This window comes from Rhinopithecus bieti, unplaced genomic scaffold (genome assembly GCF_001698545.2).
Source record: "Rhinopithecus bieti isolate Rb0 unplaced genomic scaffold, ASM169854v2 scaffold_6904, whole genome shotgun sequence".
In the NCBI taxonomy this organism is placed as follows: Eukaryota; Metazoa; Chordata; class Mammalia; order Primates; family Cercopithecidae; genus Rhinopithecus; species Rhinopithecus bieti.
The window spans coordinates 657,552-682,864 of NW_016805192.1; the positions used below are offsets into that span (position 1 = coordinate 657,552).

At 53.6% G+C, this 25,313-nt stretch overlaps 1 protein-coding gene across 2 annotated transcripts in view; it reads left to right on the forward strand.

Moving 5' to 3' along the window:
* The first annotated feature begins 532 nt into the window (after positions 1 to 532).
* Positions 533 to 25,313, forward strand: part of CRHR1 (corticotropin releasing hormone receptor 1) — a 51,595-nt gene continuing 26,814 nt past the window's right edge. The window contains exons 1-2 of one of the 2 annotated variants that reach the window (XM_017871616.1): positions 533 to 858; positions 23,329 to 23,416. In XM_017871616.1, the coding sequence (XP_017727105.1) occupies positions 826 to 858; positions 23,329 to 23,416 (121 nt within the window). In that variant the 5' untranslated portion in view covers positions 533 to 825. The remainder of the gene's footprint in view (positions 859 to 23,328; positions 23,417 to 25,313) is intronic. The other variant, XM_017871617.1, reaches the window with a different exon arrangement.

Consider the following 25,313-nt stretch of genomic DNA (forward strand, 5'->3'; position numbering starts at 1 on the left):
AGCGCCCGGCGCGGCTGAAATGGGGGCGGCGAGGAGCTCCTCCTAGCCAGCCGCAGGGCGGGAACTGCCCAAACGCAGGTCGCAGCTTCACCGGGTTCCGCGGCGGCTCCGCTCAGTAGGGACCGCCCTTTTCCCTAGCCCCCAGTAGCCTCGCCCTCATAAATTCACCTGAGCACCCCTGCCCAAGTGCCCCAGATCCCTTGGACTTCCCAGGCCCCGACCTCGGCCGGGCGAGAGGCTGACCCTCTACCGCGGTCCCCTTCCCCCATCCCCGGCTTCTCCCCGGGCTGCGGCGGCCGCCACCGCTGCCAGCGCGCCCGAGGACTGCCGCAAACGCGGGCGCAAGGAAAGGGGATCCTGGCGGCGGGACGCAGGGAGCGGGCCGGGGGAAGGGGAGGGAACGGAGGAGGCGAGGAGCGGGGAGGGAGCCGAGGGGCGAGGCGCGGAGGAGGGACCGAAGGGGAGCGGAGGGGAGAGGGAGGGGGAGGAAGGGGAGGGGACGAGCTGGGCGAGGGGGCGGGGAGCCGAGGCAAGGAGCGGCGCGGACCGTGGGGGAGGCGGCGGGGGCGAGGCCGGCAAGAGGCGGCCGCGGGCCAGGCTGAGTCGGGAAACGGCGGCCAGACTTCCCTGGGAAGGGGCGAGCGAGAGCTGGGCCAGGCCGGGCCGCGGGGCCGGGGAGCGCCGAGCCGGGCACTTCCGCACCAGGCAGCGACCGAGGAGCCCGGCCGCCCACCCCGTGCCGCCCGAGCCCACAGCCGCCCGCCGGCCCCTCTGGGATGTCCGCGGGACCCGGGCATTCAGGACGGTAGCCGAGCGAGCCCGAGGATGGGACGACACCCGCAGCTCCGGCTCGTTAAGGTAAGAGCCCGCCGGCCAGTCCTCGAGCGCTGGCGTCCCCGGCCCCTGGCTGACGCGGGACGGGGTTGGGCTGTGGGTGCGATGGGGGCGGGGGCGCTGGGAGAGCCGAGCTCAGGTCCGGGAAGGCTGGGCTCCGGGGCAGTCTAACTCTCGGGACCTTTGGAGCCGGGGTTGGATAGGCAGGGGGAGACTCAGGTGAGACAAGAAATCGTGGCGAAGCCGCCGGGATGTTGGCGGAGGAGGGGGTCCGCCCACCCGGGTAGCCGGCTCCGCGCCAAGAATCGGTCTAGGCTTTGGGGCAGACGCCTAGGGGAGGGGAGGGTCCACCTCCCACGCCCCCCCTGCAGGCCCCGGGACGGGAGGCTCTGAAGCGGGGCTCCCCACCTCGCCCCAGAGCCCCGGCACAGCTCCCTGACTCCGCACGCCCCCGCCTTAGTCCTGGGAGCGCGTCCTGCCCTTTCCCCTCCGCGGCAAGCTGCGAGCCCGGGGAGCTGAATGCCGCCAGCGCCTGCGAGCCGTTGATCAATATCGCAGTCTCAGGGGAGGAGACGGTGCCTCCGGCGGCGGTTCCTGTTCCCCCACCGCGGCCGGGAGCGCGACGCTCGCTCTCCAAGCCTGGGCACCCGCAACCTCCGCGCTGCGCGGCCGACCCTGCGACGCGGATCAGGCGCTGGAGTTTAGGAAAGTCGCCAGACCGCACGTCCAGCGTCTGCCGGCTGAAGTTCGTGGGCGGCGGGGGCGGCCCGCGGGTTGTGTGAGCCCGGGAAGGACTGGGAGGCCGGCAGTCCGGCCCGCCGCCCGTGCCAGGCGTCACTTGCAGCCCCGAGCGCTTTCCAAAGCGTTTTGGTCTTGTAGAGTACAGGCGCGCCCGCTGCAGTCGGCCGGAGAGGCGGGTGGGCCTCTGCGCGGCTGCCGGGAAACCCCGCGCCGCGCCAGTCTGGGCATCGCCTCACCCGGGGCTCGGGACTCCGCACGGTCCGCTCCAGCCACAAACATAGACACCAGCTTGACCCGGCTCAGGGCATTCAGAGCGATTACATTCAAGAGACTTCGGTGGATTTGGGGGAGGGGTGCAGATTGGCGGAATTTCATTTTTCCATCAGTTATTAAACCAACTGGTTTGAGTTAAGCCACCAAGATTTTTAAATGCAGCAGCTGCTGCTTCCTTAGTTGAGACGTTACAAGTTACTGAGATTTTTCTCTAATCCTGCCCCTCCCCAAATATTTATAAATTGATTCTTAAAATGACCGAGGTTTGGTCTCATTGAACCCACATCCCCTCCCTCATCCGTTATCTGAGGGCTAGGGATGAACTCACAGATTATTTTCTGGGCGTTCGAGGTGACAGACAGGTGAAGAAGGTAGAAGTAAAACATCCAGAGAGGTCGAATAGATGGCACTGAACGGTAATATTTTCCAAAAGTCTCGTGTGTACCGAAGCCTGGTCTAAATGCACAAACCAGTTAGACCAAATAGTCAGTCTTTTAAATGGATTCAAAGGATTGAACTGTGGGTGTTTTCTTTCTTTCTTTTCTTTCTTTCTTTCTTTCTTTCTTTTCCAGGTTTACACGGAAATAGATCAATGTTCTTTTTCTGGCCTTTCTTAGAATTGTGTGCAAATCTCTGTTTAGAATGATCATGTTTTCCTTTTTAAAAAATATTTTTATTTCCGTTGTTCCTACTAGATGACAGGTATTTGCCCTTTATGCCTAGCCTAATAGACTCAGTAGGCATTCAATAAACACCAGATGAATGTGGGGCAGTGAGTGAATGGCCAGCAAATGCTGGTTTCAAATGTTGGTTACAATTAAATAGTTGCTTTTGTTCTTTTATTTATGTAGCATGTACAATTCACTGAGCATTATTCTAATGTTGCTTATTTGCTTTGCAAATATTAAGTCATTTAGTCTTCCTAACAGCCCTAGGGAAGTAGGAATTATTCCTGAGACACAGAGAGGCTAAGTAACTGGTAACTGGTTCAAGGTCACACAACCAGTGAGTAGTCAGAATTCAAACCCAGACACTCTGATAAAAGGCTTTGTTTTGTTTGCTTTTACCAGAAAATATCCTTTTTTTTTTTCGAGACAGGGTCGAACTCTGTTGGTCAGGTTGGAGCGCAATGGTGTGATCGTAGTTCACTGAAGCCTCAACTTCCCTAGGCTCTAGTGATCCTCCCACCCCAGCCTCCAGAATAGCTGGGACCACAGGCATGCACCACCACACCCAGCTAATCTTTGTATTTTTTGTGGAGATGGGGTTTCCCCATATTGCCCTGGCTGGTCTCGAACTCCTGGGCTCAAACGATCAGCCAGACTCAGCCTCCCAAAGTGCTAGGATTACAGGCCTGAGCCACTGTGCCTGGCCATTACGAAAAAATATTCTAAGCCACTTAAATTTCACTCTAGAGCTCAGCCAGATAAGAGCTCAGGTAGTTTTGTCAGCATGAGAGTATGAATCTAGGGGATTTAGGGTTAATCCCAAATCCAGCTCTGTCCCCAACAAGTCAGCCAGGGTTGGGAAAGGGTTCACTCTGGGGCCTATATTGTGGGCCTCACACTATACCGCTTACAGAGTCCTGGGGGAAAATGTGTGTGAATGGGGAGAGACAGGGTGTGTGAAAGTGTGTGTGTGAGTGGGGAGAGACAATGTGTGTGCAAGTGGCCATGAGTCAGGAGAAGACAGACAAGACATTGTCTCTATCCCCAGGGAGGGGCAGGGGCCTGAGCACCTCGGAGTCAACCACACACCCACTGCAGTTCTTTGTAGGGAGATGGAGTGTGGCTCTAAACATGGGCCCCAGTGTCTGTGAGGGGTGCAGAAGGCAAGGCCTCTCCGTGGGTTCTAACAGGAGAGTGAGCTCCCAGGAGGGAGCTGGTTTTATTGCTATTGTTATTCTTATATAAGCAATTTAGCAGCAATAGGCAAAGTTTGAAAACCAGAATGGAAAATGATTGCAACCTCACTCTCTTAATCCAGCTGCTGTATAATTCATTTAAAAAATAACCCCGACAGGTCCCCTTCTCAAGCACCTGTCTGGGCACAGCTGTGGCCGTTGGGCAGCCCTGTCCCCAGTGTCACAGCCCAAGTCTGTTTCACGTTATTCCCGAGCCTCCGCAGGAGACTGTCAATGTCTGCGTGTTGCCTGTGAGTGAATGGACTTTGCCATCCCTGTATCGGTGCATATCTGGGCCATTTCCAAGTTGTTTCTTTGATTGAATGATACGGAGCCAGGTTTTCCAGGGGAGCGTTGGCAGGAGGCATGAGGAACGTGAAACAGTGAGCCCAGGGTGGGCCAATGGGCTGCTGCGGCGTGCGGGACTGCTGGCCTGGCCACAGACTGGGGGCCAAGATGGGGAGTGGCCGAAAGCCAGGCTAAGCCCCTTAGATTTGAAATGACCAGCCACAGAGAGGAGTGTGTAGGTTACGGAAAAGTAGAACACTCACCCAGAGCCAGTGAGGACGAGCTCAAGTGGAAAATCCATTTCTCACTCAACACTGGCTCCTCAGACAGCATCGGCCTCCAGCTGAGTTCAGCCACACATAAGGAGTTTGGGGGTCAAAGGTGCCACCAACCCAAGTGCCCATGTGGCCTAGAAGCAAGCGGTTAGGTGCCGGGCTGATAATTTCAGCAGCCATTGAAGGGGAAAGACCATCAGGCTGGGAGTCAGTGAACCTGACTCTGGTCCCAGCTCTGCCTCCAATCAGCTGTGTGATGACAGGTAGGTCACCTTCCCTCTCTGAGTCACAGTTTATCTGTCTGTAAACAGGGGTACTGGACTGGATTCTCTGTTACTTTTCATGTCTCTGTGAAAGGTCTGTGTTTTCAAATACTCCTTAGGGACATGACCTCACATAGAAAGAGGCAGGTGCCACCGATTGGATTCCCAGCTCTGCTCAAGCTAAAGGACCTTGGAACATGGTACTTGGACCTAAGTACTCTCTCTGGGCTTCATTGTCCCCAGCTATAAAATGGGGGAAATGCCTAACTCAGGAGGTTGAGGTAAGGACAAAAGGAATTAATACATGGAAAGTGCCTGGAACCGTTCCTGGCACAGTCTGCTTTCAGAAAAAGCTGCAAGGTGGCTACTCTCAGCGGAAATAAGTTAATGCAGGAACAGCAACTGGCAGCTCCTGGACATGCAATATATTATACATTTTCTGCGTCTTTTACCCTTCACGGCACTGGGCCTCCTGATCCATTGCACACAGTAGGTGTTTAACAAATGTTTGTCGACTTCATGGATGGTTTTGCTGTTGCTTCTTCTGTTTGGTATTGTACAACTGGAAAGAACTCGTTTCTGTTCCCACAGGATGCAGATGTCATGTCAAAACAGAAGGTTGACAGATACTCACACCATCCTAGCAAAAAAGCCATCTCTGATGCAGAAAGGACTAGAACTCCCCCTTAAGCCCACTGTGGTTATTTAAAAAGAGAAAACAACAGCCAGCCAGTGCAGCACCCCAGTGATCTGGAGAATCCCTTGAGGGTAGAGCCTCAGCCAGTGAAACTCCAGTGCTTTTGCTGTCTGGAGGAGGGCAGGTCGCTAACAGTGGTCTGGGCTGTTTCTTCCTCAGTGAAAAGAGGGAGTAGGGTGATCTCTCCCAGCTCTGATTCTATCCTAACCACTCACAGTATCAATCAAAGAAGGGTGAGCCCATGTTGAAGGTAAGGCCAGGTCGAGATTTCAGCTGCAGTTTTAATAGTCAAAGAATGAATTCGTTAACTACAAATGATTCTTGTCTACCTAAATTCAGGGAGGTTCCTGTCAGCAGAGTCCCTAGGAATTTTTTTTTTTTTTGAGACAGGGTCTCACTCTGTTGTCCAGGCTGGAGTGCAGTGGTGTGAACACAGTTCACTGCAGCCTCAACCTCGTGGGCTCAAGTGATCCTCCCTCCCACCTCAGCCTCCCCAGTAGCTAGGACTATAGGCATGCATCACCACACCTAGCTAATTTTAAAATTTTTCGTAGAGACAGGGTCTTGTCATATTACCCAGGCTGGTCTCGAACTCCTGGCCTCAAGCAGTCCTCCCACCTCAGCCTCCCAAAGTGTTGAGTTACAGGTGTGAGCCACCGTGCCCAGCCTGCATCATTTTAAAATGCTTGTCTTTGGACTTGCTGCTCTCGGCCAGCCATCCCTCACCCCACCCAGTGTGGCAGTCAGCATCTTCTTATATGGGTGGGAACCGCAGATGAAGCCAATGTGGGCCTGAATCCTTACTCTGCCCTGAAGCTGTGGGCAAGTTATCACTCTGCACCTCAATTTCTTCATCTGTCTAAAGCGGGGAAAATAATACCTACTTTATGGGATAATCATAATGACCATGAGATGCCAGGTGTGAAATTACGCACAGTTGCACAGTGTCTGGCACACAGTAAGTGCATAATAAATATTAGCTATAGTAATCACTTAATAAATCTTACCAACTTCCTCACCTCAGTCTAAGAAAGGCCATGGGCTGGGCGCGGTGGTTCACGCCTGTAATCCCAGCACTTTGGGAGGCCGAGACGGGCGGATCACGAGGTCAGGAGATCGAGACCATCCTGGCTAACACGGTGAAACCCCGTCTCTACTAAAAAATACAAAAAACTAGCCGGGCGAGGTGGCGGGTGCCTGTAGTCCCAGCTACTCGGGAGGCTGAGGCAGGAGAATGGCGTAAACCCGGGAGGTGGAGCTTGTAGTGAGCTGAGATCCGGCCACTGCACTCCAGCTTGGGCAACAGAGTGAGACTCCGTCTCAAAAAAAAAAAAAAAAAAGGCCATGAAAAGGAGGAGTGGTGAGGGATGGGGGTAGAGGAAGGGTACTTGGTGTACAGAATCTCCTGCTGCCTCAGAGCACTTTTCACAGTCCCTGGGGAAAAGGGATCAGCTACCAGCCATCAGCTGAGCTTGAAGGTCATGGACAGACCTGAACATCTCTGATACGGAAAAACCTGACAATAAAAGTAGATACGTAGGGAGGATAATACAAAATGATTCACTCACTGATGCAAACGATCATTTTGAAAATAACTAGCTGGATTCTATTAGACAACAGATTCTTAATCACTTGTTTTCTGAGTACATGGTATCCGCTTCAACAAAATTGAAAGGATGGCAGGAAGGGAGGGAGGCGGACTTCATGAAACGGGCATGTCAGAATCTGGCTGTGGAAGACGGGTCCCCTTCACGTGGAACTGCGGATTCAAATGCTTTAGCCAAACATATTCTTTGGCGACTGTCCACCCAGCAGCCATAAAACTGTTTCTGGGACAAATGAAGATGTTTGTGGCTGTTCTTTCTGCCCGTCAGCACAGGCAATTTGTCCGTCTCACCTGCCTGGCGCTGCTGGGCCCAGAGAGCAGCCTCAGCGAGGTGCTTTGAGACGGGATTTGTGGGGTATACACCTGCCACCTCCACATGTCAGCTGGTTTCCAAGCCCCAGCCAGTCTGGTTGGGAGCCAGTGCGCCTAGGTCAGAGCCCAGAAAAACCAGCTAGACGGGTCCAGTCACTTCATGGCTGCAGAGCCAGGGAGGCAGGGCTTGTTCTAGACTGACCGCTATACTTTGGAGTCTACCCACTGGAGTTTTAAGAGGTAGTGGGAGCTGTCAGGAAGCACAATGGGAACCTTAGTTGAAGCTTTGAGTGCTGGGATGTCAGGGGCTTTAGGAGAACTGGGACAATATGTTGGTCATCATCCCCGGTCAGTACCAAAGCCCACAGAGCTGAAAGGCACCTGCCCGGGGTGAAAGGCTGGGACAAGTGATGGCTGCAGCATTGCCGTTTCCAGTGGAGAGTGTTCTCCTTCTGTGATCCATCCATCTCTCCCTGCCTGTTTTCCCAGCCTCTTTGGCAAGGTGTGTGAAGGGCTCATTTCTAGAAAGCCCTTCCTAGCTTAGCAAGGGCCAGAGGTACCAGGCTGGGTGGGGAGCCTGTGCACAGAGACAGGGAAAAGGAGTGTGGTTGGGGGACAAGGGGCTGGGCTGTGTGGGCTGGAAAAGCAAACCGGGTCCAGGAGGGGTTTTACCCTGGGGGAAGGGCTGCAGGAGAGTCTAAGGCCATCTTAGGCACAGTCCTTACAGGTCCAGGCTCCCCGCACTGAGGACCCTGACTGCACTGTCAGAGCACGGGTCTAGCAGGGTGCCCAAGAGTCCACTCAAGGTGGATGATTTCATTCTTACAGAAGATGTGGAGAGACAGACAGACAGTGAGAGAAGCAGAAGGGGAGGGAGAAGAAAAAGACCTGCCTGCCTTGGTCATTCTTGCTTTTTTCCTTCTCCCTAGCCTCCAAGAGAGCCTGTGCCCGCATTCTGAGGCCACTGGTGGCACCTCCTGGAAACTTCCTCTCTGTTTCTCAAAAGAATTCCTCCACCCATCCCTATCCTGGTGCCTGGGTGCCCAAAGCCGCCCTCAGCTGTCAGGAGAGCCTCAGGCACAGGGATCCCCTGAAGGAGCTCTCCCCACGATCCCAGTCCCTCCCACCGCCCCCAGGGCTGCTCCTCCTCCCCAGAAGCAGGGTGCAGAAGGCACAGGATCTGTTGCCTCTGTGGGCCTACATGTTTCTCAGTGGGCATTTTCTCTCTCTCTCTCTCTCTCTCTCTCTCTCTCTGTGGGCCTACATGTTTCTCAGTGGGCATTCTCTCTCTCTCTCTCTCTCTCTCTCTCTCACACACACACACACACACACACACACACACATACACACACGCTGGGACCCTGGCGAGTGAGCTACTTTGCAGTGTTCATAAAACCGCACCTGCCACCCCCTCAGAGGCCACTGTGTGGTCACCACCTCACCTCTCCTCTAAGCACAGCCAGACCTGCACGGCAGGTGTGCAATGCCACCTCAAGGCCAGGGTTGGAGGCTGACTTCCAGAGGAGCAGCTGAGCACCCGGGGACCACGGGCTTAGCCAGGTGAGTGGCTAGCAGGTTAGACAGCCTCCATGGCATCCCTTGGCTGCCCGTGCCTGGCTGCGAGCCCGAGAGGCTCAGCCACTCCTTCATCTTCCCAGACAGGCAGGGCAAGGCTAGTCCTTGGAGTGAGGCTGGTCCTTGTGTCCTGGGTTTGGTCTTGGCCTGAGCCACGCCCTTCCCCTTCCTCTTTCTGCCCCCGACTCTGCTCCTCCTGTTCCTTGTCCGTGACACTCAGGTTCTTTTAACCAGGTACACTGTTTACTGGCCAGGTGCACCATTTACTGAGCTGCTCTTGCACTAAGGCCCACACAAGTGATCCCACTGAGTCCTCCCATCCCCTTCTAGAGGGGAAAGAACCTGACTCCCCAAATCTCTTGGCCCTCTGCCTGAGTTGCACTGTTCTCCTTCCTTCCCTGCCAACCGCCACTCAATAGAATATTCATATCTGACACTTCTCTTACAGGAGCTTCTGTCCCCAAGTCTCTCTGTCCCAATATTCATCTGTCATGTCTACCAAAGTCTTCCTGAACTGTCCCCACCTCCTCTTCTAGGAAGCCCTCCAGTCTAAATCTGTGTCTCACTGGTTGTTCTTTTGTTCTCACCTCGTCCTGTCCCCTGGTGTGAGCCTCTAGCTCATGGTGGATCCTGGGCTGTCCCACAACATGGGGTCTTACAGCTCTTTGATGTGTCCCCCGCCAGGGGGTTCAAAAACACCTACTAACCAGATTCTACATGGATCCCTGGTGACCCTCATCTAACCTGAGCCCTTGTTCCCACCGTAGATTATGAGCTCTGCCTAGACTAGAAAGATTCTCTTATAAAACAAAACAACAAAACCTCTGTGTGCCCAGAACTTAGTCCAGAACTGTGCACACAGTAGGTGCACAATAAATGCTAAACTAAATGGAGGGCCTCTCTCTGCTCCCACTCCCCAATGAACGTCTGTCTGAGTGTGGAAGTGCTATGGCGATAGAAGACACAAGTGACAAGCCAGACAGGTCCCTCTCTGCCTCCGCGTGTGGATTTGTGACTCAATGGCTTATCAAGGGCTACACTGCGGCGCGGCTTAGTAACATTAAAAGATTCCAGCACTGCCTTGCGTTCCGCCTCCGGTCCCCACGGCACTGAGGGCGTTGTCCACGTGCATGCAAGGGCAGCATTTTGCTTCATGAACAGTTGTGGACAGTGATGGTGGGAGATGTTGCTGGAGGGAATTGTGGCTCTGGGCTTAGAAACAAAGGGGCAAGAAGGTCTCAGAAGCTGGGGCCTCCAGAGAGCAGGGCCAGGGCACTGTAGCCCCCGAGTGGGGACTGGGGAGGCGGCCTTGGTGGCATCCTGGGGTTCCCTCCCTGGTGCTGTCTTGGTTCTGCTGGTCATGAGACAGGAATAGCCAGGCAAGGCAGGGGTGCCAAGAGCACCGGCATTCCTGGTACCTTCGTGAGATCCTGTCCGTTGGCATCCCACCCCTCCAGCTCCCTGTGAGTCGGCGTTGGGGGGCAGCCTGGGGCGTCTTTCTCTCCTGATGGCAGGGGCCTCATGGCCTGACAGGAAGCTGCTGCAAGGCTGTGAAATGGCAAAGGCTAGGAGTGGTGGGGGCTCACATGCACCCTGGAGGAAGGACCACTGTCCCTAAAAATAACAGGACAGGAGGCCTGGGGTTAGAGCTGGCTCTGCCCCTTCCTGGATGGGTGACCTTCGGCAAATCACATGACCTCTCCGGACCTTTGTGTCCTCTTTACTGTACCGACCACAATGCAGACTGAAAGAGAAAATGCCTGTGCTGCTGCAAGGGGCCTGCTCCCACCGAAGGTCAGTGAGACCTGCTGTTTTCATGGGTGGGAGTCCCACCCCAGGACTCCCCTCAAAACTTAACCCAACTGTCACTCAAGACCCGCCTCCTCCATGAGGCCTTCCCCGGTGAGCCAGGCATCACACTCTGTCCTCCAGCTAAAGCAGGGCTCTCAAACCAGCTGTGAGGAAGGACCACGTGGATTTTTCCAATCCGTGGCAGACTGGCATGTGGTCCTGCTGTGCAGCCTGCACAACGGGATTCACCTGGCAAGTCTGACAGCATCTGAATTGGTCTAGACCCTGTTTGACGAGATGAGTCCTGACTACATCCTCGGATGTCACCGCAGGGACAGATTCACATCAAATGCTTACTTTCCAGTTTTGTACTTCTCAAGTTGTAGACCAGGAACCAATCGTTGGTTGGTTGGCAAACTTGACCAATTGGACCAGTCCTCACCACCCTTTGAAGAGTGTGGGCCTAAAGCCCTCCTTTGGGGCCAGAATTCACTGCCTGGCCCAGATCTCTGGTTCACCCTTCACACAGCCTGGCCCTCCTGCCATGCTTCTTGCACTTGTGCGTCTCCATTGCATGGATGTGAGTGATGTAGTGGCTCTTTCTGGCAGCCAAAGCTGGGTGACGGAAGAAGGAAGAACCCTTGTCCAGGAGGAGGAAACTCTTTGATTTACTCAGACCCCTTCCCCAGTGGCGGGTTCTGAGCAGGCCCCTTCCCCCTCCTTGTCACACTCATCAATCTGCACTTGTCACCAAGGTGAGCTGAGGAGCCATGATGAGTGGTCGCAGCCCCTAGTGGGGCAAGGGCAGCCTTGATCTGTGTGGGTTCCCTGAAGCTCACAGGACTTAGCCCCACACTGGTTCTACCCTTTGTCCCCGCATTCATCCAAGGTAAAGGAACCCAACTTCCCCAGGGCCCAGGACCTGGCTCTGCCTCCTGCCTCTGAGGTGCCGGCCCTGGGGAGGCTCTGGTGGAGCTTTGGCTGGGTGAGCTCAGCTCGCTGACTCTGGGAAGAGGCTGCTGTTTGAGTTCTTTCTGGGCTGCCTCATTCCTCAACTTTGGCTGCATCAGCAGGCAGACCTTCCTGCATCTCCCCGGAATCCCCTACAGGAGGAGATCTGGAGGAGCTGGCCCAGCAGGGCCAGGACAGAGTGAGTGAGGGGGAAGGAGTTCCCATCTACCCAGCTGGCTAGGAAAGGTCATTTCCACCAGCCCGCTGCCTTCAGACTGAGGCCAGGAGGTGGGAGACTGACTGATCCAAGGTCGCACAGGGCCTTCACCGAGTGCAATCCAGGTCCTCTTCCTGCCTTGAAGGTGCCTCCCTCTTGTAACCCCACACACTCTTCCCAAGGTCCCCCCTACAGCCACCTTCCTCCCCCGCCCCACCCTCATAATGGGCAGGCAGGCAAGTGTCTTCAAAGCTGAGACGGAGCATTGCAACCCTCCAACCCAGGGCTTCCCAACCTCAGCACTATTGACATTTGGGGCTGGATAATCCTTCACTGTGGGGGCTGGCCTGTGCATTTTAGGATGTTTATCAGCATTCCTGGCCTTTACCCATTAAATGCCAGTAGCACCTCCCCCTTCCTGATTATAGCAACTAAGAATATCTTCAGACATTGCCAAACGTCCCCCGGGAGGCAAAATGGCCTCCAGGTGAGAATCTCTGAGCTGGCTGAGTTATCTTCACTTCTGTTGATGCTTCAGAATCACTGGAGAGCATTTTAGAAATATGAGGGCCCCTGAGCTCCCCACAGGCCTACTGAACCCCGGTTTTGGGGGTGAGGTGTGAGAAAGGGGTTCTCTGTCTCCCAGGTCAGGTGTTAAGCACTGTCTGGAGATTTTGATTCTTTCTAAGTCACTGCCTGTACAAGCAGAGAATCAGAGGACGGGGCCGTTGCCTGTTTTATGGACGACTGTCTGGTTAATCCTAATTTCTGCCCTAAATATCCCTGTTCAGTGGGGCTTGGTGGTCTAGCAGCCCCCTTTAAACTGACCTCTGGCCTTGGAAGGCAGTCGTTTCTCCAGGAAAAACAGCCCCAAAGACTTCAGCATTTTTAAATAAAATAGAACCTAATTTCCAGCCACCAGCGTCACTCTTCCTTCCTGGCCCTCTGTAAATCCCTTTTAAAATGCAGTTCCATAGAGGACATCTTTTCTCTGCCGACACCGAAATCCCCCTCACTTTACACTTGTCAGAGAGCGGCTGAGCTGAGAGCACAGCTGATAGTGTCACCTGCGTAGCTGGTGTCTCTACGGCTGTCCCCACACCTCAGCTCTGCCTCCCACCCCCTCAGGGATGGTTTCCCAGTGTCTGGGAGCCACTTACAGCTAACAGCTCCCAGGGGCAGGCACTGGATCAGAACCCCGGGCTGGGCTCCCCTCTTTTGTGAGAGCCAAACGGAGCCCTTCCTTGGTCCCATCCATTGGCAGGGTCCTACTGGTGTCTACCCCCCATTCCCACTTCCAGCTCTGGGGGAGCTGGGCTGCAGCCAGAAGCCAGAGTTTGAAAGGCAAAGGAAACCTGTACTCATGTGTCTTTTGGAGGATCCAGGCTTGTGACGAGGAGGAGGAGGGAAGGGAAGGCAGGTAGGGCAGGCGGGGAAACAGGCTGTACTGCCCAGGGACAGGAGCATGGCTCCAATCCCAGTCCCTCCATCCCTCTAGTTACTGCAGTCAAAACCCTGGGTAAGTTACCATCTCCAGGTGCACCAGTCTCTCGTCTGAACAGTGGGGAGATAGTAAAGGCTCTGGCTTGCAGGGATCGAGAAGGATTAAATGAAGAAATTCACAGGGCCTGGCACTGTGCAAGCCTTCAGTAAAAGCTGAAAAAAGAAAGAAGGAAGAAAGGAAGGAAAGAAGGGAGGGAGGAAAATGGAAGCCAGGGAAGACCGAGAAAGATAGGGTGGTTAAGACAGGGAGAGAGGGAGATGGGGAGGAGAGAGGCAGGAGGCCGAGAAGGCACGGGCTATAAGAACATATCCATGAGTGAATCTGAGAGCAAATCATACTAAGATGGGGAGCAAGCGAATGCATGAGAGGCAGAAACGGAGGGAAGACAAGGAGGATGGTAGGTCAGCCATGCTCCGGGCACCCCCTGCTCCCATGCCCAGCAAATCTGTATCATTGACCCGGATGTACACTCCACTTCTGTAGGTGACCGCTGCTGGCTTCTGGGAAAGAGTGGTGCTGGAAAGTGGGGTGCATGCCCTGAGTGGGCAGGGGGCTGGGCAAAGGGCACTTCTGGGGAGAAAGGCCCAGTCAGGAAGGAAGAGCGTGCAAGGTTGAGTAACAGAGCGGCGTCCATTGGTGCCGCCTGCGCACCAGCCCCATGCTGTTTTATATGCACCACATTGTTGAATCTCTCCAGGAGCTTTGGGATGTGAATATTTTATCCCTGTCAGCCCCGTTTACAGATGAGGAAAATGAGGCTCGGAAAAGTTTAGTGATTCTCCCAAGGTCACACAGGTAGGAAGGGGCGGATAAAAGATTCCAACAAGCATCTCTCTAGCCCCAAGTTTAGAGATTTGAATTTCTACTCTCCTGTACATCCTGGAGCCAGGGCATATTCCGACCTGGAAAGGAATGTAGAGAACACAGTGACCTCCCCATTCTACAGATGAGGAAACTGAGGTGGGGAAGTGACTTCTCTACCATCATGGAGCAAGTTCAGCAGAGTGAGAACGCGGTCCCAGCCCTGTGCTTGCCACCCAGAGTGCTTTTTCCTCTAGCACACCGTTCTGGAGTCCAAGGCGCGGGGCTATGGCGGGAGCAAGGAGAGGCGAGGGAGCTCCTGCTGAGCAGGAGGAACAGAGAGGAAAATGAGAAAAAGGAAACAGGCCCCTCACAATCTCCTACTGGGAATCATCCTGAGACTCCATGGCCAGAGGGGGCAGAAAGTGAAAACCCATCTGTTCACTTATTCCGTCATTTATTCGTTCAACAAACATGTTAGGGCCTGCTCTGTATCGGGCCCCACTGAGGATACAAAAATAGCCAAACAGGGGCTGGGCACGGTGGCTCATGCCTGTAATCCCAGCACTTTGGGAGGCCAAGGTAGGTGGATCATCTGAGGTCAGGGGTTGGAGACCAGACTGGCCAACATGGCAAACCCCGTCTCTAATAAAAATATAAAAATTAACCAGGTGTCATGGTGGGTGCCTGTAATCCTAGCTACTGGGGAGGCTGAGGCATGAGAATCTCTTGAACCTAGGAGGTAGAGGTTGCAGTGAGCTGACATCACGCCACTGCACTCCAGCCTGGGCGACAAGGCAAGACTCCATCTCAAAAAAAAAAAAAAAAAAAAAATGACAAAAACACAGACCTTGCCCGCAGGGAGCTTATAACCCAAGCTTATAATAGTGCATCTGGAACCTTGGAAGGGCGTGTGTGACTCCAGAGCTGGGGTCTTACGGCCCTCGCTGCCCTAGGGTGTGGGAGGCAGGTGACCCACTATTTCTAGCCCTGCTGCAAGGCTTTCTTAGGGGAGCAGAGGCATGAAGTAGCAGGGAGGGCGGGCAGGGGACACCCTGAGCTGGGGCCCCAGGGAGAAGGCCAGGGGCGGGGAACACCCAGGCATCCCCCCTCCCTTAACTGTAGGCAGGAGATTTTCCTTTCCATTTTTTCTTCTCTGTACAACAGCAATTTAAGTTAATTAAATGTAACAATAAATTATTTCTCAGCTGCCTGGAATAAATCTTGCAGTGCTCACGCACTTTGAGGGGAAGCACTGGCTCTTTGCCTTGAGATGGGGACCGGTTGTGGCTGTCACAGAAAGAGGCTGTGGGAGGAGGCCCAGGCCCAAGGCAGGATGGGGAGAAGCCTGGGCAGTCAAGAAGGCTGAGAAAGGACCCCTGGCATCGCTATCCTCTGTCCATAGTCTAGTTTTACTCTGGCTGGTCTCCACCTCTGGGTGGATGGGAAAAAGGTGCCCCATGAGGGTGCCCCTCTGCTGGTACACATCTTGCAAGTCTATCCCCCACTGACCCGTCCACTTGGCACTTCTATAGCAAGAAATTCTGCAGAAACCACACAATTGCATGTGGGGCCTGCCCTGCTCTTATATTCAATTAGTCCATAACTACAGATATATCCCCCGTAGGTACAGAGACATTTCTGAAGAGTTGATTGCACAGATGCTTTATTTCTGCAAACGAGATCCCAGTATTTAAATGCAATGGGGGACCCAGCTTTTAGAGAACTCTTCATTTATGACCTCATTTCTTTTTCACATTTAGATTTTCTTCTCTTGCCTTTGCTTAAAATAGGCTCCACCTGAAGACAATGCAAAGCAAAGCAGAGTCAGAAGGGTCGGATATTGGGATTGTGGAGCTTGCAGGACCCCAGGACCCAGGACCTTAGCCAGCAGATGGAAAGTGTGGGCTGGGGCCCTTGCCTCTGGAGTCACCAGGGAGAACTTCGATCTTGGCCACACTGGAGAGTCAAGGGCTTCTCTGGGCCCCGAGTCAGGGTCTGCCAGAGTCTCCCAGGCCAGGCCTGGTTTCACCCTGACCTGCCGAACTGCCTCTGTGGAACAAGTGACTGTCGGTTGTCTCGCTGGGATGATGAGGGTGACAAGCTGGCATAATTCACTGCTCAGGAACCTGCCATGGCACTCCAGGCCGACTGGATCCATCTCAGCCCAGTATCTGAGACCCTCCACAGGCAGCCTGCTACACCCCCACAAGCTCAGGACCCTCCCCTTGCCAGGAAGGCCCTCTCCCTCCCTGTGACAGCCACATCCACTCTGCCCCATCCTCCAGCTCACCTCCCCCAGGAAGCCTGCCCTCATGGCCATGGTGCTGACCCATCTGAAACTCTATGGTCCCCTGCCCTCAGTCTGCACCTCATCTTGCCATCGTCATGTACGTGTGTGTCTGTCTGTCCTTCCCCATGTCTTCGGAGTTCCTTTCCTTTTTTCCAAATCATGTATACGTAGTCCTGGACTCTTTGAATGAAGGATCCTAGACCACCAAGGGGGTTGGAGACACCACTCGATCCAGTAGATTTCAAACCTAAAAAGCAACTTTCCTTTTAAGAGGAAAAACCCCTTCCCAAAGGAAGGCTTCCTGGGAAGGCAGAAGGACCTGGCAGAAAATGAGGAGAGGCCACGTCCTGCCTGCGAGGCCCCCCAGGGCCCGGAAGGGACATCAGGAAGGCCGCTCCAGGCCAGCCCTCTGCGGTGGAGGCGCACTCCGGGGCCCAGAACAGCCGCGCCGTGCTGATGAGCCTGCTGATGCTTGCAGGAACTTTACATGACAGAAGCAGCCCTCCTGGTTCCCCCCAAGTGGCCCATCTCCCAGTGAAGGGGGTAAGAAAGGTCACATTGCCCCCACTGCACAGGTGAGGAAGTTCAGTCTCAGAAGAGTCAGGTGACTCACTGGAAGCCACACAGGCAGTGGCAGGACTGCCTTGGGGCTCAGCAGAAGGGTGAGGAACTGTGTTGAAGGATGGCTTTCCAGCTGTGGCTCTGCCAAAGGCCAGCCGGTCCCTGACCCCTGGGGCTCTGGGGCTCCCCAAGCTGAGCGTCAGTGCTAGCTGTGGAAGGAGAGGGAAAACAGGCTCCCTTTTCCCTGTTCCCCAGGAACTTGTGGGAACTAGGCCCGAGATGCCTCAGCTGCCGCCAGACCACCCTCCCCTCCCTCCAGTGGCCCTTCAGGACCCTCCCCAAAACGTTAATTACCGAATCATCACATCAAAGGAAATTGCACTTTTGTGCCTTAAAGACCAAACTGAGCTTCAGCAACACGGTTATTTATGGTCTCTAATAAGCATTTTCTGGGTGTGATGAACCTTTATGCCAAAATCACACTGGGAATTGGGATGGCAGCTTCATTCCAGCCCCATTCTGTGCTGGCCCTGGGGGTGGGGGTGTGGGTAGCAGCTGCAGCAGGCTGGAGCAGGCCGTGTCAGAGCCTGGCCCTCCACCCGCTCCACAGTCTCCTGCACCACCTCCCTCTCCCCTGCCCATCCCTTCTGCCAGAGCCCTATCTTGACCTGCTCCTGGCCAGCCAGAAGGCGCAACTCTCCTCATGGTTCACCTCCTTGAAAGACAGGCAGGAGCACCTGCTTGCTGAACCCCAGCTCCTAAAAACAGTTCTGTGACACTGGGCACATCAACTACCCCAGACTTAAAATGGGAGCATGATACCCGCCTGGTCTGCTTTCCCTTCCATGGCAGGGACCCTCTAGATCTTTGGCAAATACTTTTACAAGGTGCTATCATTGAGCCGCACACACCCTTGGCCTCAGACTTTAACCTTGAAGGTTTGGCTCTTTGGTGAGTGGAGAGATTTGTAGCTGAGATGCAAGTTTTATTTGGGGCCTTGGGGCTGCCAGGCTGGTGCACGGGAGCAAGGCACTAGCCAGTGAGTGAACCTCATGCTCTGCCAGCTTCAGCGTCAGTGCTGTTTTGATTTTGTCTACTAGTTGGAAGATAATAAATCACATGAAGTCTTGAAAACTGGGTTCTGAAAGGAGCGCCGGTGGCTGGGGCTGGTGACGGAGTGGAAGAGCAAGAGGCATCCAAGAAAGGCCGAAAGCGCTTTGGTTTGATTTCAGAGAAGATGACATGTTCAGTTCACCCCATTTACCATATGCTTCAACTGTAGTTCCCACTGTTTGGGGGGTGCTAGTTGTTGGTGAGAAGTAGAGGAAGCGAAGAACCCTCCCCAGGAAAATAGTTTTCATTACACACACAGACTGCATTTGTCTGCAGATCTTCATACCGCCTGTTCCCCAGGTTCAGAATCTCCATTTTGTTGTTGTTGTTGTTGTTGTTGTTGTTGTTGTTGTTGTCTGGGCGCGGTGGCTCACGCCTGGAATCCCAGCACTTTAGGAGGCCGAGGCGGGCGGATCACCTGAGGTCAGGAGTTTGAGACCAGCCTGGCCAACATGGTGAAACCTCATCTCTACTAAACACAGAAAATTTAGCCGGGCGTGGTGGTGCAGGCCTGTAATCCCAGCTACTTGGGAGGCTGAGGCAGGAGAATTGCTTGAACCCATGAGACAGAGGTTGCAGTGAGCCGAGATTGCACCACTGCACTCTAGCCTGGGCGACAGAGTGAGACTCCGTCTCAAAAAGCAAACAAACAACAGAATTCTCCGTTTTAAGGGGAAACAAACAATATCCTTGAAACTTTGGGAGCCTGTTCCTGCCAGTGCAGTAATTGCCTGTTGATGGAGATAGAAAACCACAGTGGAGCTTGGAGAGGAGATCAGCAGATGGTGGAAGGAAATACGCAGGAAATCTTGGGACTTTTCACAGAAGTGTGATTCAGGAATAAGGCAGAAGCCCTCACAAACCTTCCCCAGAGCAAGAGGTGGCACAGGCACAGATTCTGCTACAGAGCAGACCTTTCTGGAGAGGAAAAGGTTGGTTTGGGAATTTTAAGAAGCATTTTTCTTTGCATAATGCAACAGCAGTCCTCTGTGTGTCGAAAATGGCTGTGTGAACCATCACATTCAAGAAAGAGACCCAAGTGTCAGGGTTCTAGGCAGCCAAGAGCAGACTAGCCCTTTGCCTGGCATTTGGCTTCGTTTTCTGACAAAACAAGATTTGCTCTGCTCCTCTGCATGACAGGACGTTAAGATGCGAGAATAAGAACTTCCAGCCTGTATATTTGCCATCTAATTAGTGTCTTGGGTCCTAAGTGCTTTGTGCCAAGGTGGTTTTCATGCACTTAGGCTGGTCCAAGGGCTCTACTCGTGAGCCTCATGAGCACAGGGTCCAGTGGGTGTACAGAGTGCACTGGGAAAAGGGGTACATTGGAGGGAGAACTGAGCTGCTTTGCTTTGGAGGGTTGGGCAGGTACTGCTAAGCGGAGGGGCCCTGGAACTGGCCTCTGAAGAATGGAGAGTTGACCAGGTGACCAGGAGGGTGGCACAGACTGCATGGGCAGAGGGTTGCAGACATGAGAAGGATCCCAGATACTGGGAGATGATAAGTAATTGGATGGGAATAGAACATGATGTGCCTTCGCGATGGGGGATCTGAAAGACCAGAGCACAAAGCACAGCTTAAGGATTAGATGGATAAATGGAATGTCAGGCAATGGGGCTGATATTGTCAAATAGGATGTCTTCAGTTTCTTTTCTTTCTTTTTTATTTATTTTATTTTATTTATTTATTTATTTTTTGAGACGGAATCTTGCTCTGTTGCCCAGGCTGAAGTGTAGTGGCGCGATCTCGGCTCACTGCAACCTCCACCTCCTGGGTTCAAGCGATTCTCCTGCGTCAGCCTCCTGGGTAGCTGGGATTACAGTTACGTGCCACCATGCCCAGCTAATTTTTGTATTTTTAGTAGAGACGGGAGTTTCACCATGTTGGCCAGGCTGGTCTCGAACTCCCGACCTCAGGTGATCCACCTGCCTCGGCCTCCCAAAGTGCTGGGATTACAGGCGTGAGCTACCATGCCTGGCCAGTGTCTCCAGTTTCTTTAATTTGCCTGTGGCTTAGCTGGCTTTGGGAGTCCTAGTTTGAGAGAGAGAGAGAGAGAGAGAGAGAGAGAGAGAGAGAGAGAGAGAGTGTGTGTGTGTTGGGAGGTGGCGTGGGCAGATGTGGGGTGGGAAATGAGGAGCAAAGATTTCTAGTCCCCTTCTAGAATAGAAGGGGCCTCTGGCCCTAGCATCTGAGCTGCCCCTCTCTGGGGACAGGGCCGAGTCTGGGTCCCTGCTGATTGCTGAGCGGGCAGTGCAACTTTGTCATGAGAACACTTTGCTTTCTGCTTAGCTGGCAAGAGCCACCGGCTGGCCTGGTGGCCTCCTCCTCTCTCTACTTCTGCGTTTTCACTTGGAAAATGAGGGTAAAGATATTTTTCCATCTCTCTGGAGACCGTGAAGTTTAATTACTGATTAATAAAGTGTTGGAAGTTCCTTGAGGCCAGAGAGATGAATGGATTTGTTATCATCACTCCTGAGTCCCAGGAGCAAGTTGACTAACCCCAGTGCCATCTTGCTGAGTGTCCCGTGTGCAGAGCACAGGATGGGGGTGTGGAGCTGGGGTTGTGCTTCAGAACCTGGAGCTTGGTGCAGGGCAGAGTCCCCTGTGAGAGTGCCAGTGAGGGAATGGAGTGAACAAAGCCACTACAAACTCAGGCACTACACACTCAGGGGACCATGTGGGTGAGTGATGGGTAGTGGGGACCAGGCTGTGACGATGAATGACCACTGTTCCCCTGGATCTTGTAATGTGAGTGGGAGAGAGGGGAGCAGAGTCTGCCTTCATCATCAGCACAGGAGTGGGAGGGAGTGGGTACCGTGAAAGGGGTTGGCCCTCATGGAGTGCGGTGGGGTGAGGTAAGGGAGAACATTCCTGGCAGGTGAACATGGAAAAGGCAGATCAGTTTGCTTCTAAGGACAGGGGGAAGGTCCTGAGATCCAAAAAGGGTGAATGGAGAGGAGTCCAGGGAAGAGAGGATTGACAGCGCTGGAGGGTACGGGGCGGGCAGGGAAGGAGGGATGGAGTCTGGCTTGGGAAGACGACGCATGAGCAGGGCCCGACTGGAGTAAAGCAAGTGAGGCATTTCCTCAAGCCCACCCCAGAAGGAGGTGCCAGCAACCTCAGTAATCACAATAGATAATTTTTTTTTTTTTGAGATTGAGTATTACTCCGTCACCCAGGCTGGAGTGTAGTGGCACAATCTCAGCTCACTACAACCTCAACCTCCCAGGTTCAAGCAATTCTCCTGCCTCAGCCTCCAGAGTAGCTGGGATTACAGGTGCCTGCCACCATGCCTGGCTAATTTTCTATTTTAGTAGAGACAGGGGCTTCACCATGTTGGCCAGGCTGGTCTCGAACTCCTGACCTCAGGTGATCCACCTGCCTCCGCCTCCCAACGTGCTGGGATTACAGGTGTGAGCTCCTGTACCCAGCCATGATAGATAATATTTTAATATTATTCCTGACTTTTTCTTTTTTTGCCCCAAGCTCCAACATGGCCGGCACTGTTACTGAGCCTATCTTTCCTTTAAAAAGTTTTTAATATTTTGCTCATCATGGATTTTTTGGTGTTAATTTTTATTTAAAAAAAATTATGTTAAAATATTCCGTATCTTGACGACCAAGTTTTTCGATGCTCCCTTCACTTTTGCACTCACCACGTGGAGTCCTGGCCCCTTGCAAGAAGGCTGTGTGCTGCCTGGGCTGACCATCGACTTGCTTCTAGCCTACACCCTAGCCTAGCAGCTTTGCTCACCAAGGGACTTGACAAGCCCCCTCTCTCTCTCCCAATCTCATTTTCCTGCTGTGAAATCCTAAGTTGGCTTCCAGAGCTAAGGGTCTGTGTCTGAAGTTCCTTAGTGAAATTTGCAGTTGGTACGGAAATGGGCTGGGGCTGAGACACCTGGCCATGAGGTCGGGGACCTCAGAAGGAGGGGACCCCAAGAAGAAACAGCAGAGAAGTGATGAGAGGAGCAGCCTCCCATGAGGCCTCTCGGGCTTCGGGCTCACCACCCTGTCTGGGAACTCTGCTGGTGGCTGGGCACCCAGCTCCCCAGAGCCAGAGGGAAGGGCCGGTTACAATGCTCCCCTCTCCCTGCCCCTCACTCATGCTTCTTAATCCCTCTTGAATAGAATCCCAGGGGAAACAGCCACTTCTCCTCCAACAACTAAATAAAAACCACCAAGTTCAGATCAGTCAACATATCCTTCATGAGTGCCTATGGTATACCAGAAACACAATGTCATTCATTCATTTCTTCAGCAAAATTGAGTGCAATGAACAAAACCCCTGCCCCCACAGAGTATGCAGGGCTATTTGAAGGACTTCTACATACATACATCATGTAAGCTTAAAGGGGGTAGGACCATTATGCCCAGTTTTACAGGTGAGGACACTGAGGCACACACAGGTCAAGTCACCTGCCCATGGCAACACAGCAAAATGAGGGGCTAGACACTCGGCCTCTCTCTTGACTCTAACCCTGTCGGGAGGAGGGTAATGTGATGGTTGTGTGGGTGGGTTTAGTTGAAGAAGGGTCAGTCCTCCAGGTATAGGGCCTATGCCACTCCCTTCCCAACTGGGCTAAAATTCTGGAATCAGAGTGACACGGAGCCTTCAGGGAGGTTAAAGGGCAAAGGTCTGCCTTAGAATAGGATGCCCATCTTTCCAGACACATTTATCGCTTACCTCTCTGTGCCTCAGTTTCCTCATCTGCAAATAGGCACAGCCACACCAGCCCCAGGGAAAACTGTGCAATGGCAGATGTACAACAGCTTGATAAATGGTGAGGCACAATTTGTGATGACGGATAATTAGGCAGGCAGGGATGAGGGCCCGGGAAACAGTTCACAAAACAAGAGGCCAGTTCTGGAGGAAGGGAGGGAAGGGGGTGCACGTATGGGGATCTGTGAAGCCGTGGTGGTCAGCGGGCCAGTGGGAGTGGGGGGTGGGTGTGTGTGTGCACGTGGTGGGACACCGCTGGACCATGCTCAGGATCCCGTGGGGATGGAGGTGGCTTCCTCTGGTAGCGCCCCAGCCCCTAGGGGTAAAAGTCACCTCTTCCCTAGGAGCCTGGGCTCCTGCTCCTGTCAGCCTCCCTGCCAGGCCCCTCCATGAGCAGGGCAACTCCAGGCCCTCCAGGCAGAGAGGACCCAGAGGGAGGAGAAAGGAGACGGGGGGTGGGTGTCTGGGAAGCAACTTGATATGTGACAGGGTGGGAGGGAAAGCAGGCAGGTGTAGTGTAACCCCTGCAGTTTTCCTGGGCAATGGAGCGATAGGCTCATGGCTCATGGCACCTACCTAATGTGTCCTTTGCCTCCTGTGCCTGCAGGCCCTTCTCCTTCTGGGGCTGAACCCCATCTCTGCCTCCCTCCAGGACCAGCACTGCGAGAGCCTGTCCCTGGCCAGCAACATCTCAGGTGAGTCCCCTCAACCCCCTCCTGCAAGATTCCTGGTCACGACAATGCCCCCCATCCCAGGCCTGCCAGAGCCTGCACACAGAACCATGCCCTAAGGCAGGATTCGCAGAGTCATTTCCTCTCCAGGGCTGCAAGCAATTCTTCTCGTCTCCACGGAGTGCTGTGTTGAGAAGGATCCTGAAGTTGGGTGTAAGGTTGGTAGGGAAGAGCTGCAGTTGGTTAGTGGCACCTGGAGTTTGCAGTAAGGATTCTGAGTAGTCATCTTCCCTGCTTTAGGGTGGGCACAGGGGAAGTCTTCCCAGCCCTTGCTGCTGAGTTGTGACTCGGGGAGGCTTCAAGGGAGGAAGAAAGGCTGCCACAGTCTGCAGCTAAAAATCCCCAGAGTATAATACTCCACGGTGCTAACACATGCCAGGCACTGATCGAGGACTGGAGCTGTATTAACCCAATTTGCTCAACGTCCCTCTGAGGTAGGTGCTGTTGTCCCCGTTTTACACATAAGAAAACTGAGGTACAGAGAACTAGTGAGCGCCAGAGCCCTGAGTGAAGCACGGGCAGCCCTGCTTCTTGTTGTGGTCTCCAGCGCCATGCTGTGTACCTCTCCAACAGAAAAGACAGCATGGCTGCAAATATTATTAATATCTGCATCACTTTACCATTTACAGAGTGCTTTTGCATAATCACCTTATTTTATCCTCACAAGAGTTTAAAGCCCAACATTTGTACAGTTGAGGAAACGGAGGCACAGAAGAGTTACATAACCCCCATGGCACAGCGTGGTCAGTACATGGCATTGACTGGGATCCAAATCTAGGTCTTTGGGCTGTCAAGGGCATGTCTTTTAAAACTCTGGGTGTGGTCCTGGCCGTGGCTGCTGCTGGGGCAAAAACGGAGAGGGTCCCTGCCCCTGAGTGTCTTTGGGAGGCTTGTGGACCTTCTATTTAAGTGTTCAAGCCTCTCCTTGATTCACACCAACTCTTTCATGAAGCACCTACCACACAGCAGGCCCCAGGCAGGGCACTGGGGCAAACAAGAGGGGCTCACAGTCTAGTCTGGGGGTCGAATCCACAAATGCATGCGCAGTGAGGCAGAGTGCAAGACGCATGCTAGTGAAGAAACAGATGCAAGTGTCTGCAGGCAGGCAGGAGGCCTTCATTTCTGAAGCTGGCTCTGTGGGGACAGGAGGCCTCTATAACTCAGGGCATCTGCTTCCTGGCTAGCTGTTCCTTCACTAGGGAGAGCCTGGGGAGCAGAGGAACAAGACCTGGACTTGGAGAAGGCACACTGGGTTCCTGTGCTGGCGCACAGAAGGTGCCTGGTCATGTCCTGATTAGAGGCGGGTACTGGTAGCCACAGGGATGACCTTACCCTCAACCCCCTTGAACCTCACCTCGTCTAAGTGTAGAGGGATAGGGGGGCTGTTACCTGCCCCAAGGTCTCTTATGAGATTCAGTGTGCTAAGTTTTATGGCAATATTTCACAAACTGTAAACTGTAGAGTGTCATGCCAGTACTAGGTTTGGTTTGGTTTGGTTTTAGAGATGGGGTCTCACTCTATCACCTAGGCTGAGTGAGACCCCTGTGACTAAGTTATGTCACAATCATAGCTTAGTGCAACCTCGATCTTCTGGGCTCAAGGAATCCTCCTATCTCAGCCTCCTAAGAAGCTAGGACTATGTGCACACCACCACACCTGGCCTAATTTTTTTAAATTGTTTTGTAGAGACAGGATCTCTGTTGCCCAGGCTGGAGTGCAGTGGCACAATCACAGCTCACTGCAGGCCAGATCTGGGCTCAGGTGATCCTCCTGTCTCAGCCTCAGCAGGCTTTTAAAGGGCTTACTGTATAGCTGGAATGAAGGGAAGGTACTTGCCAGTAATTGCTCATAATAAGGGAGG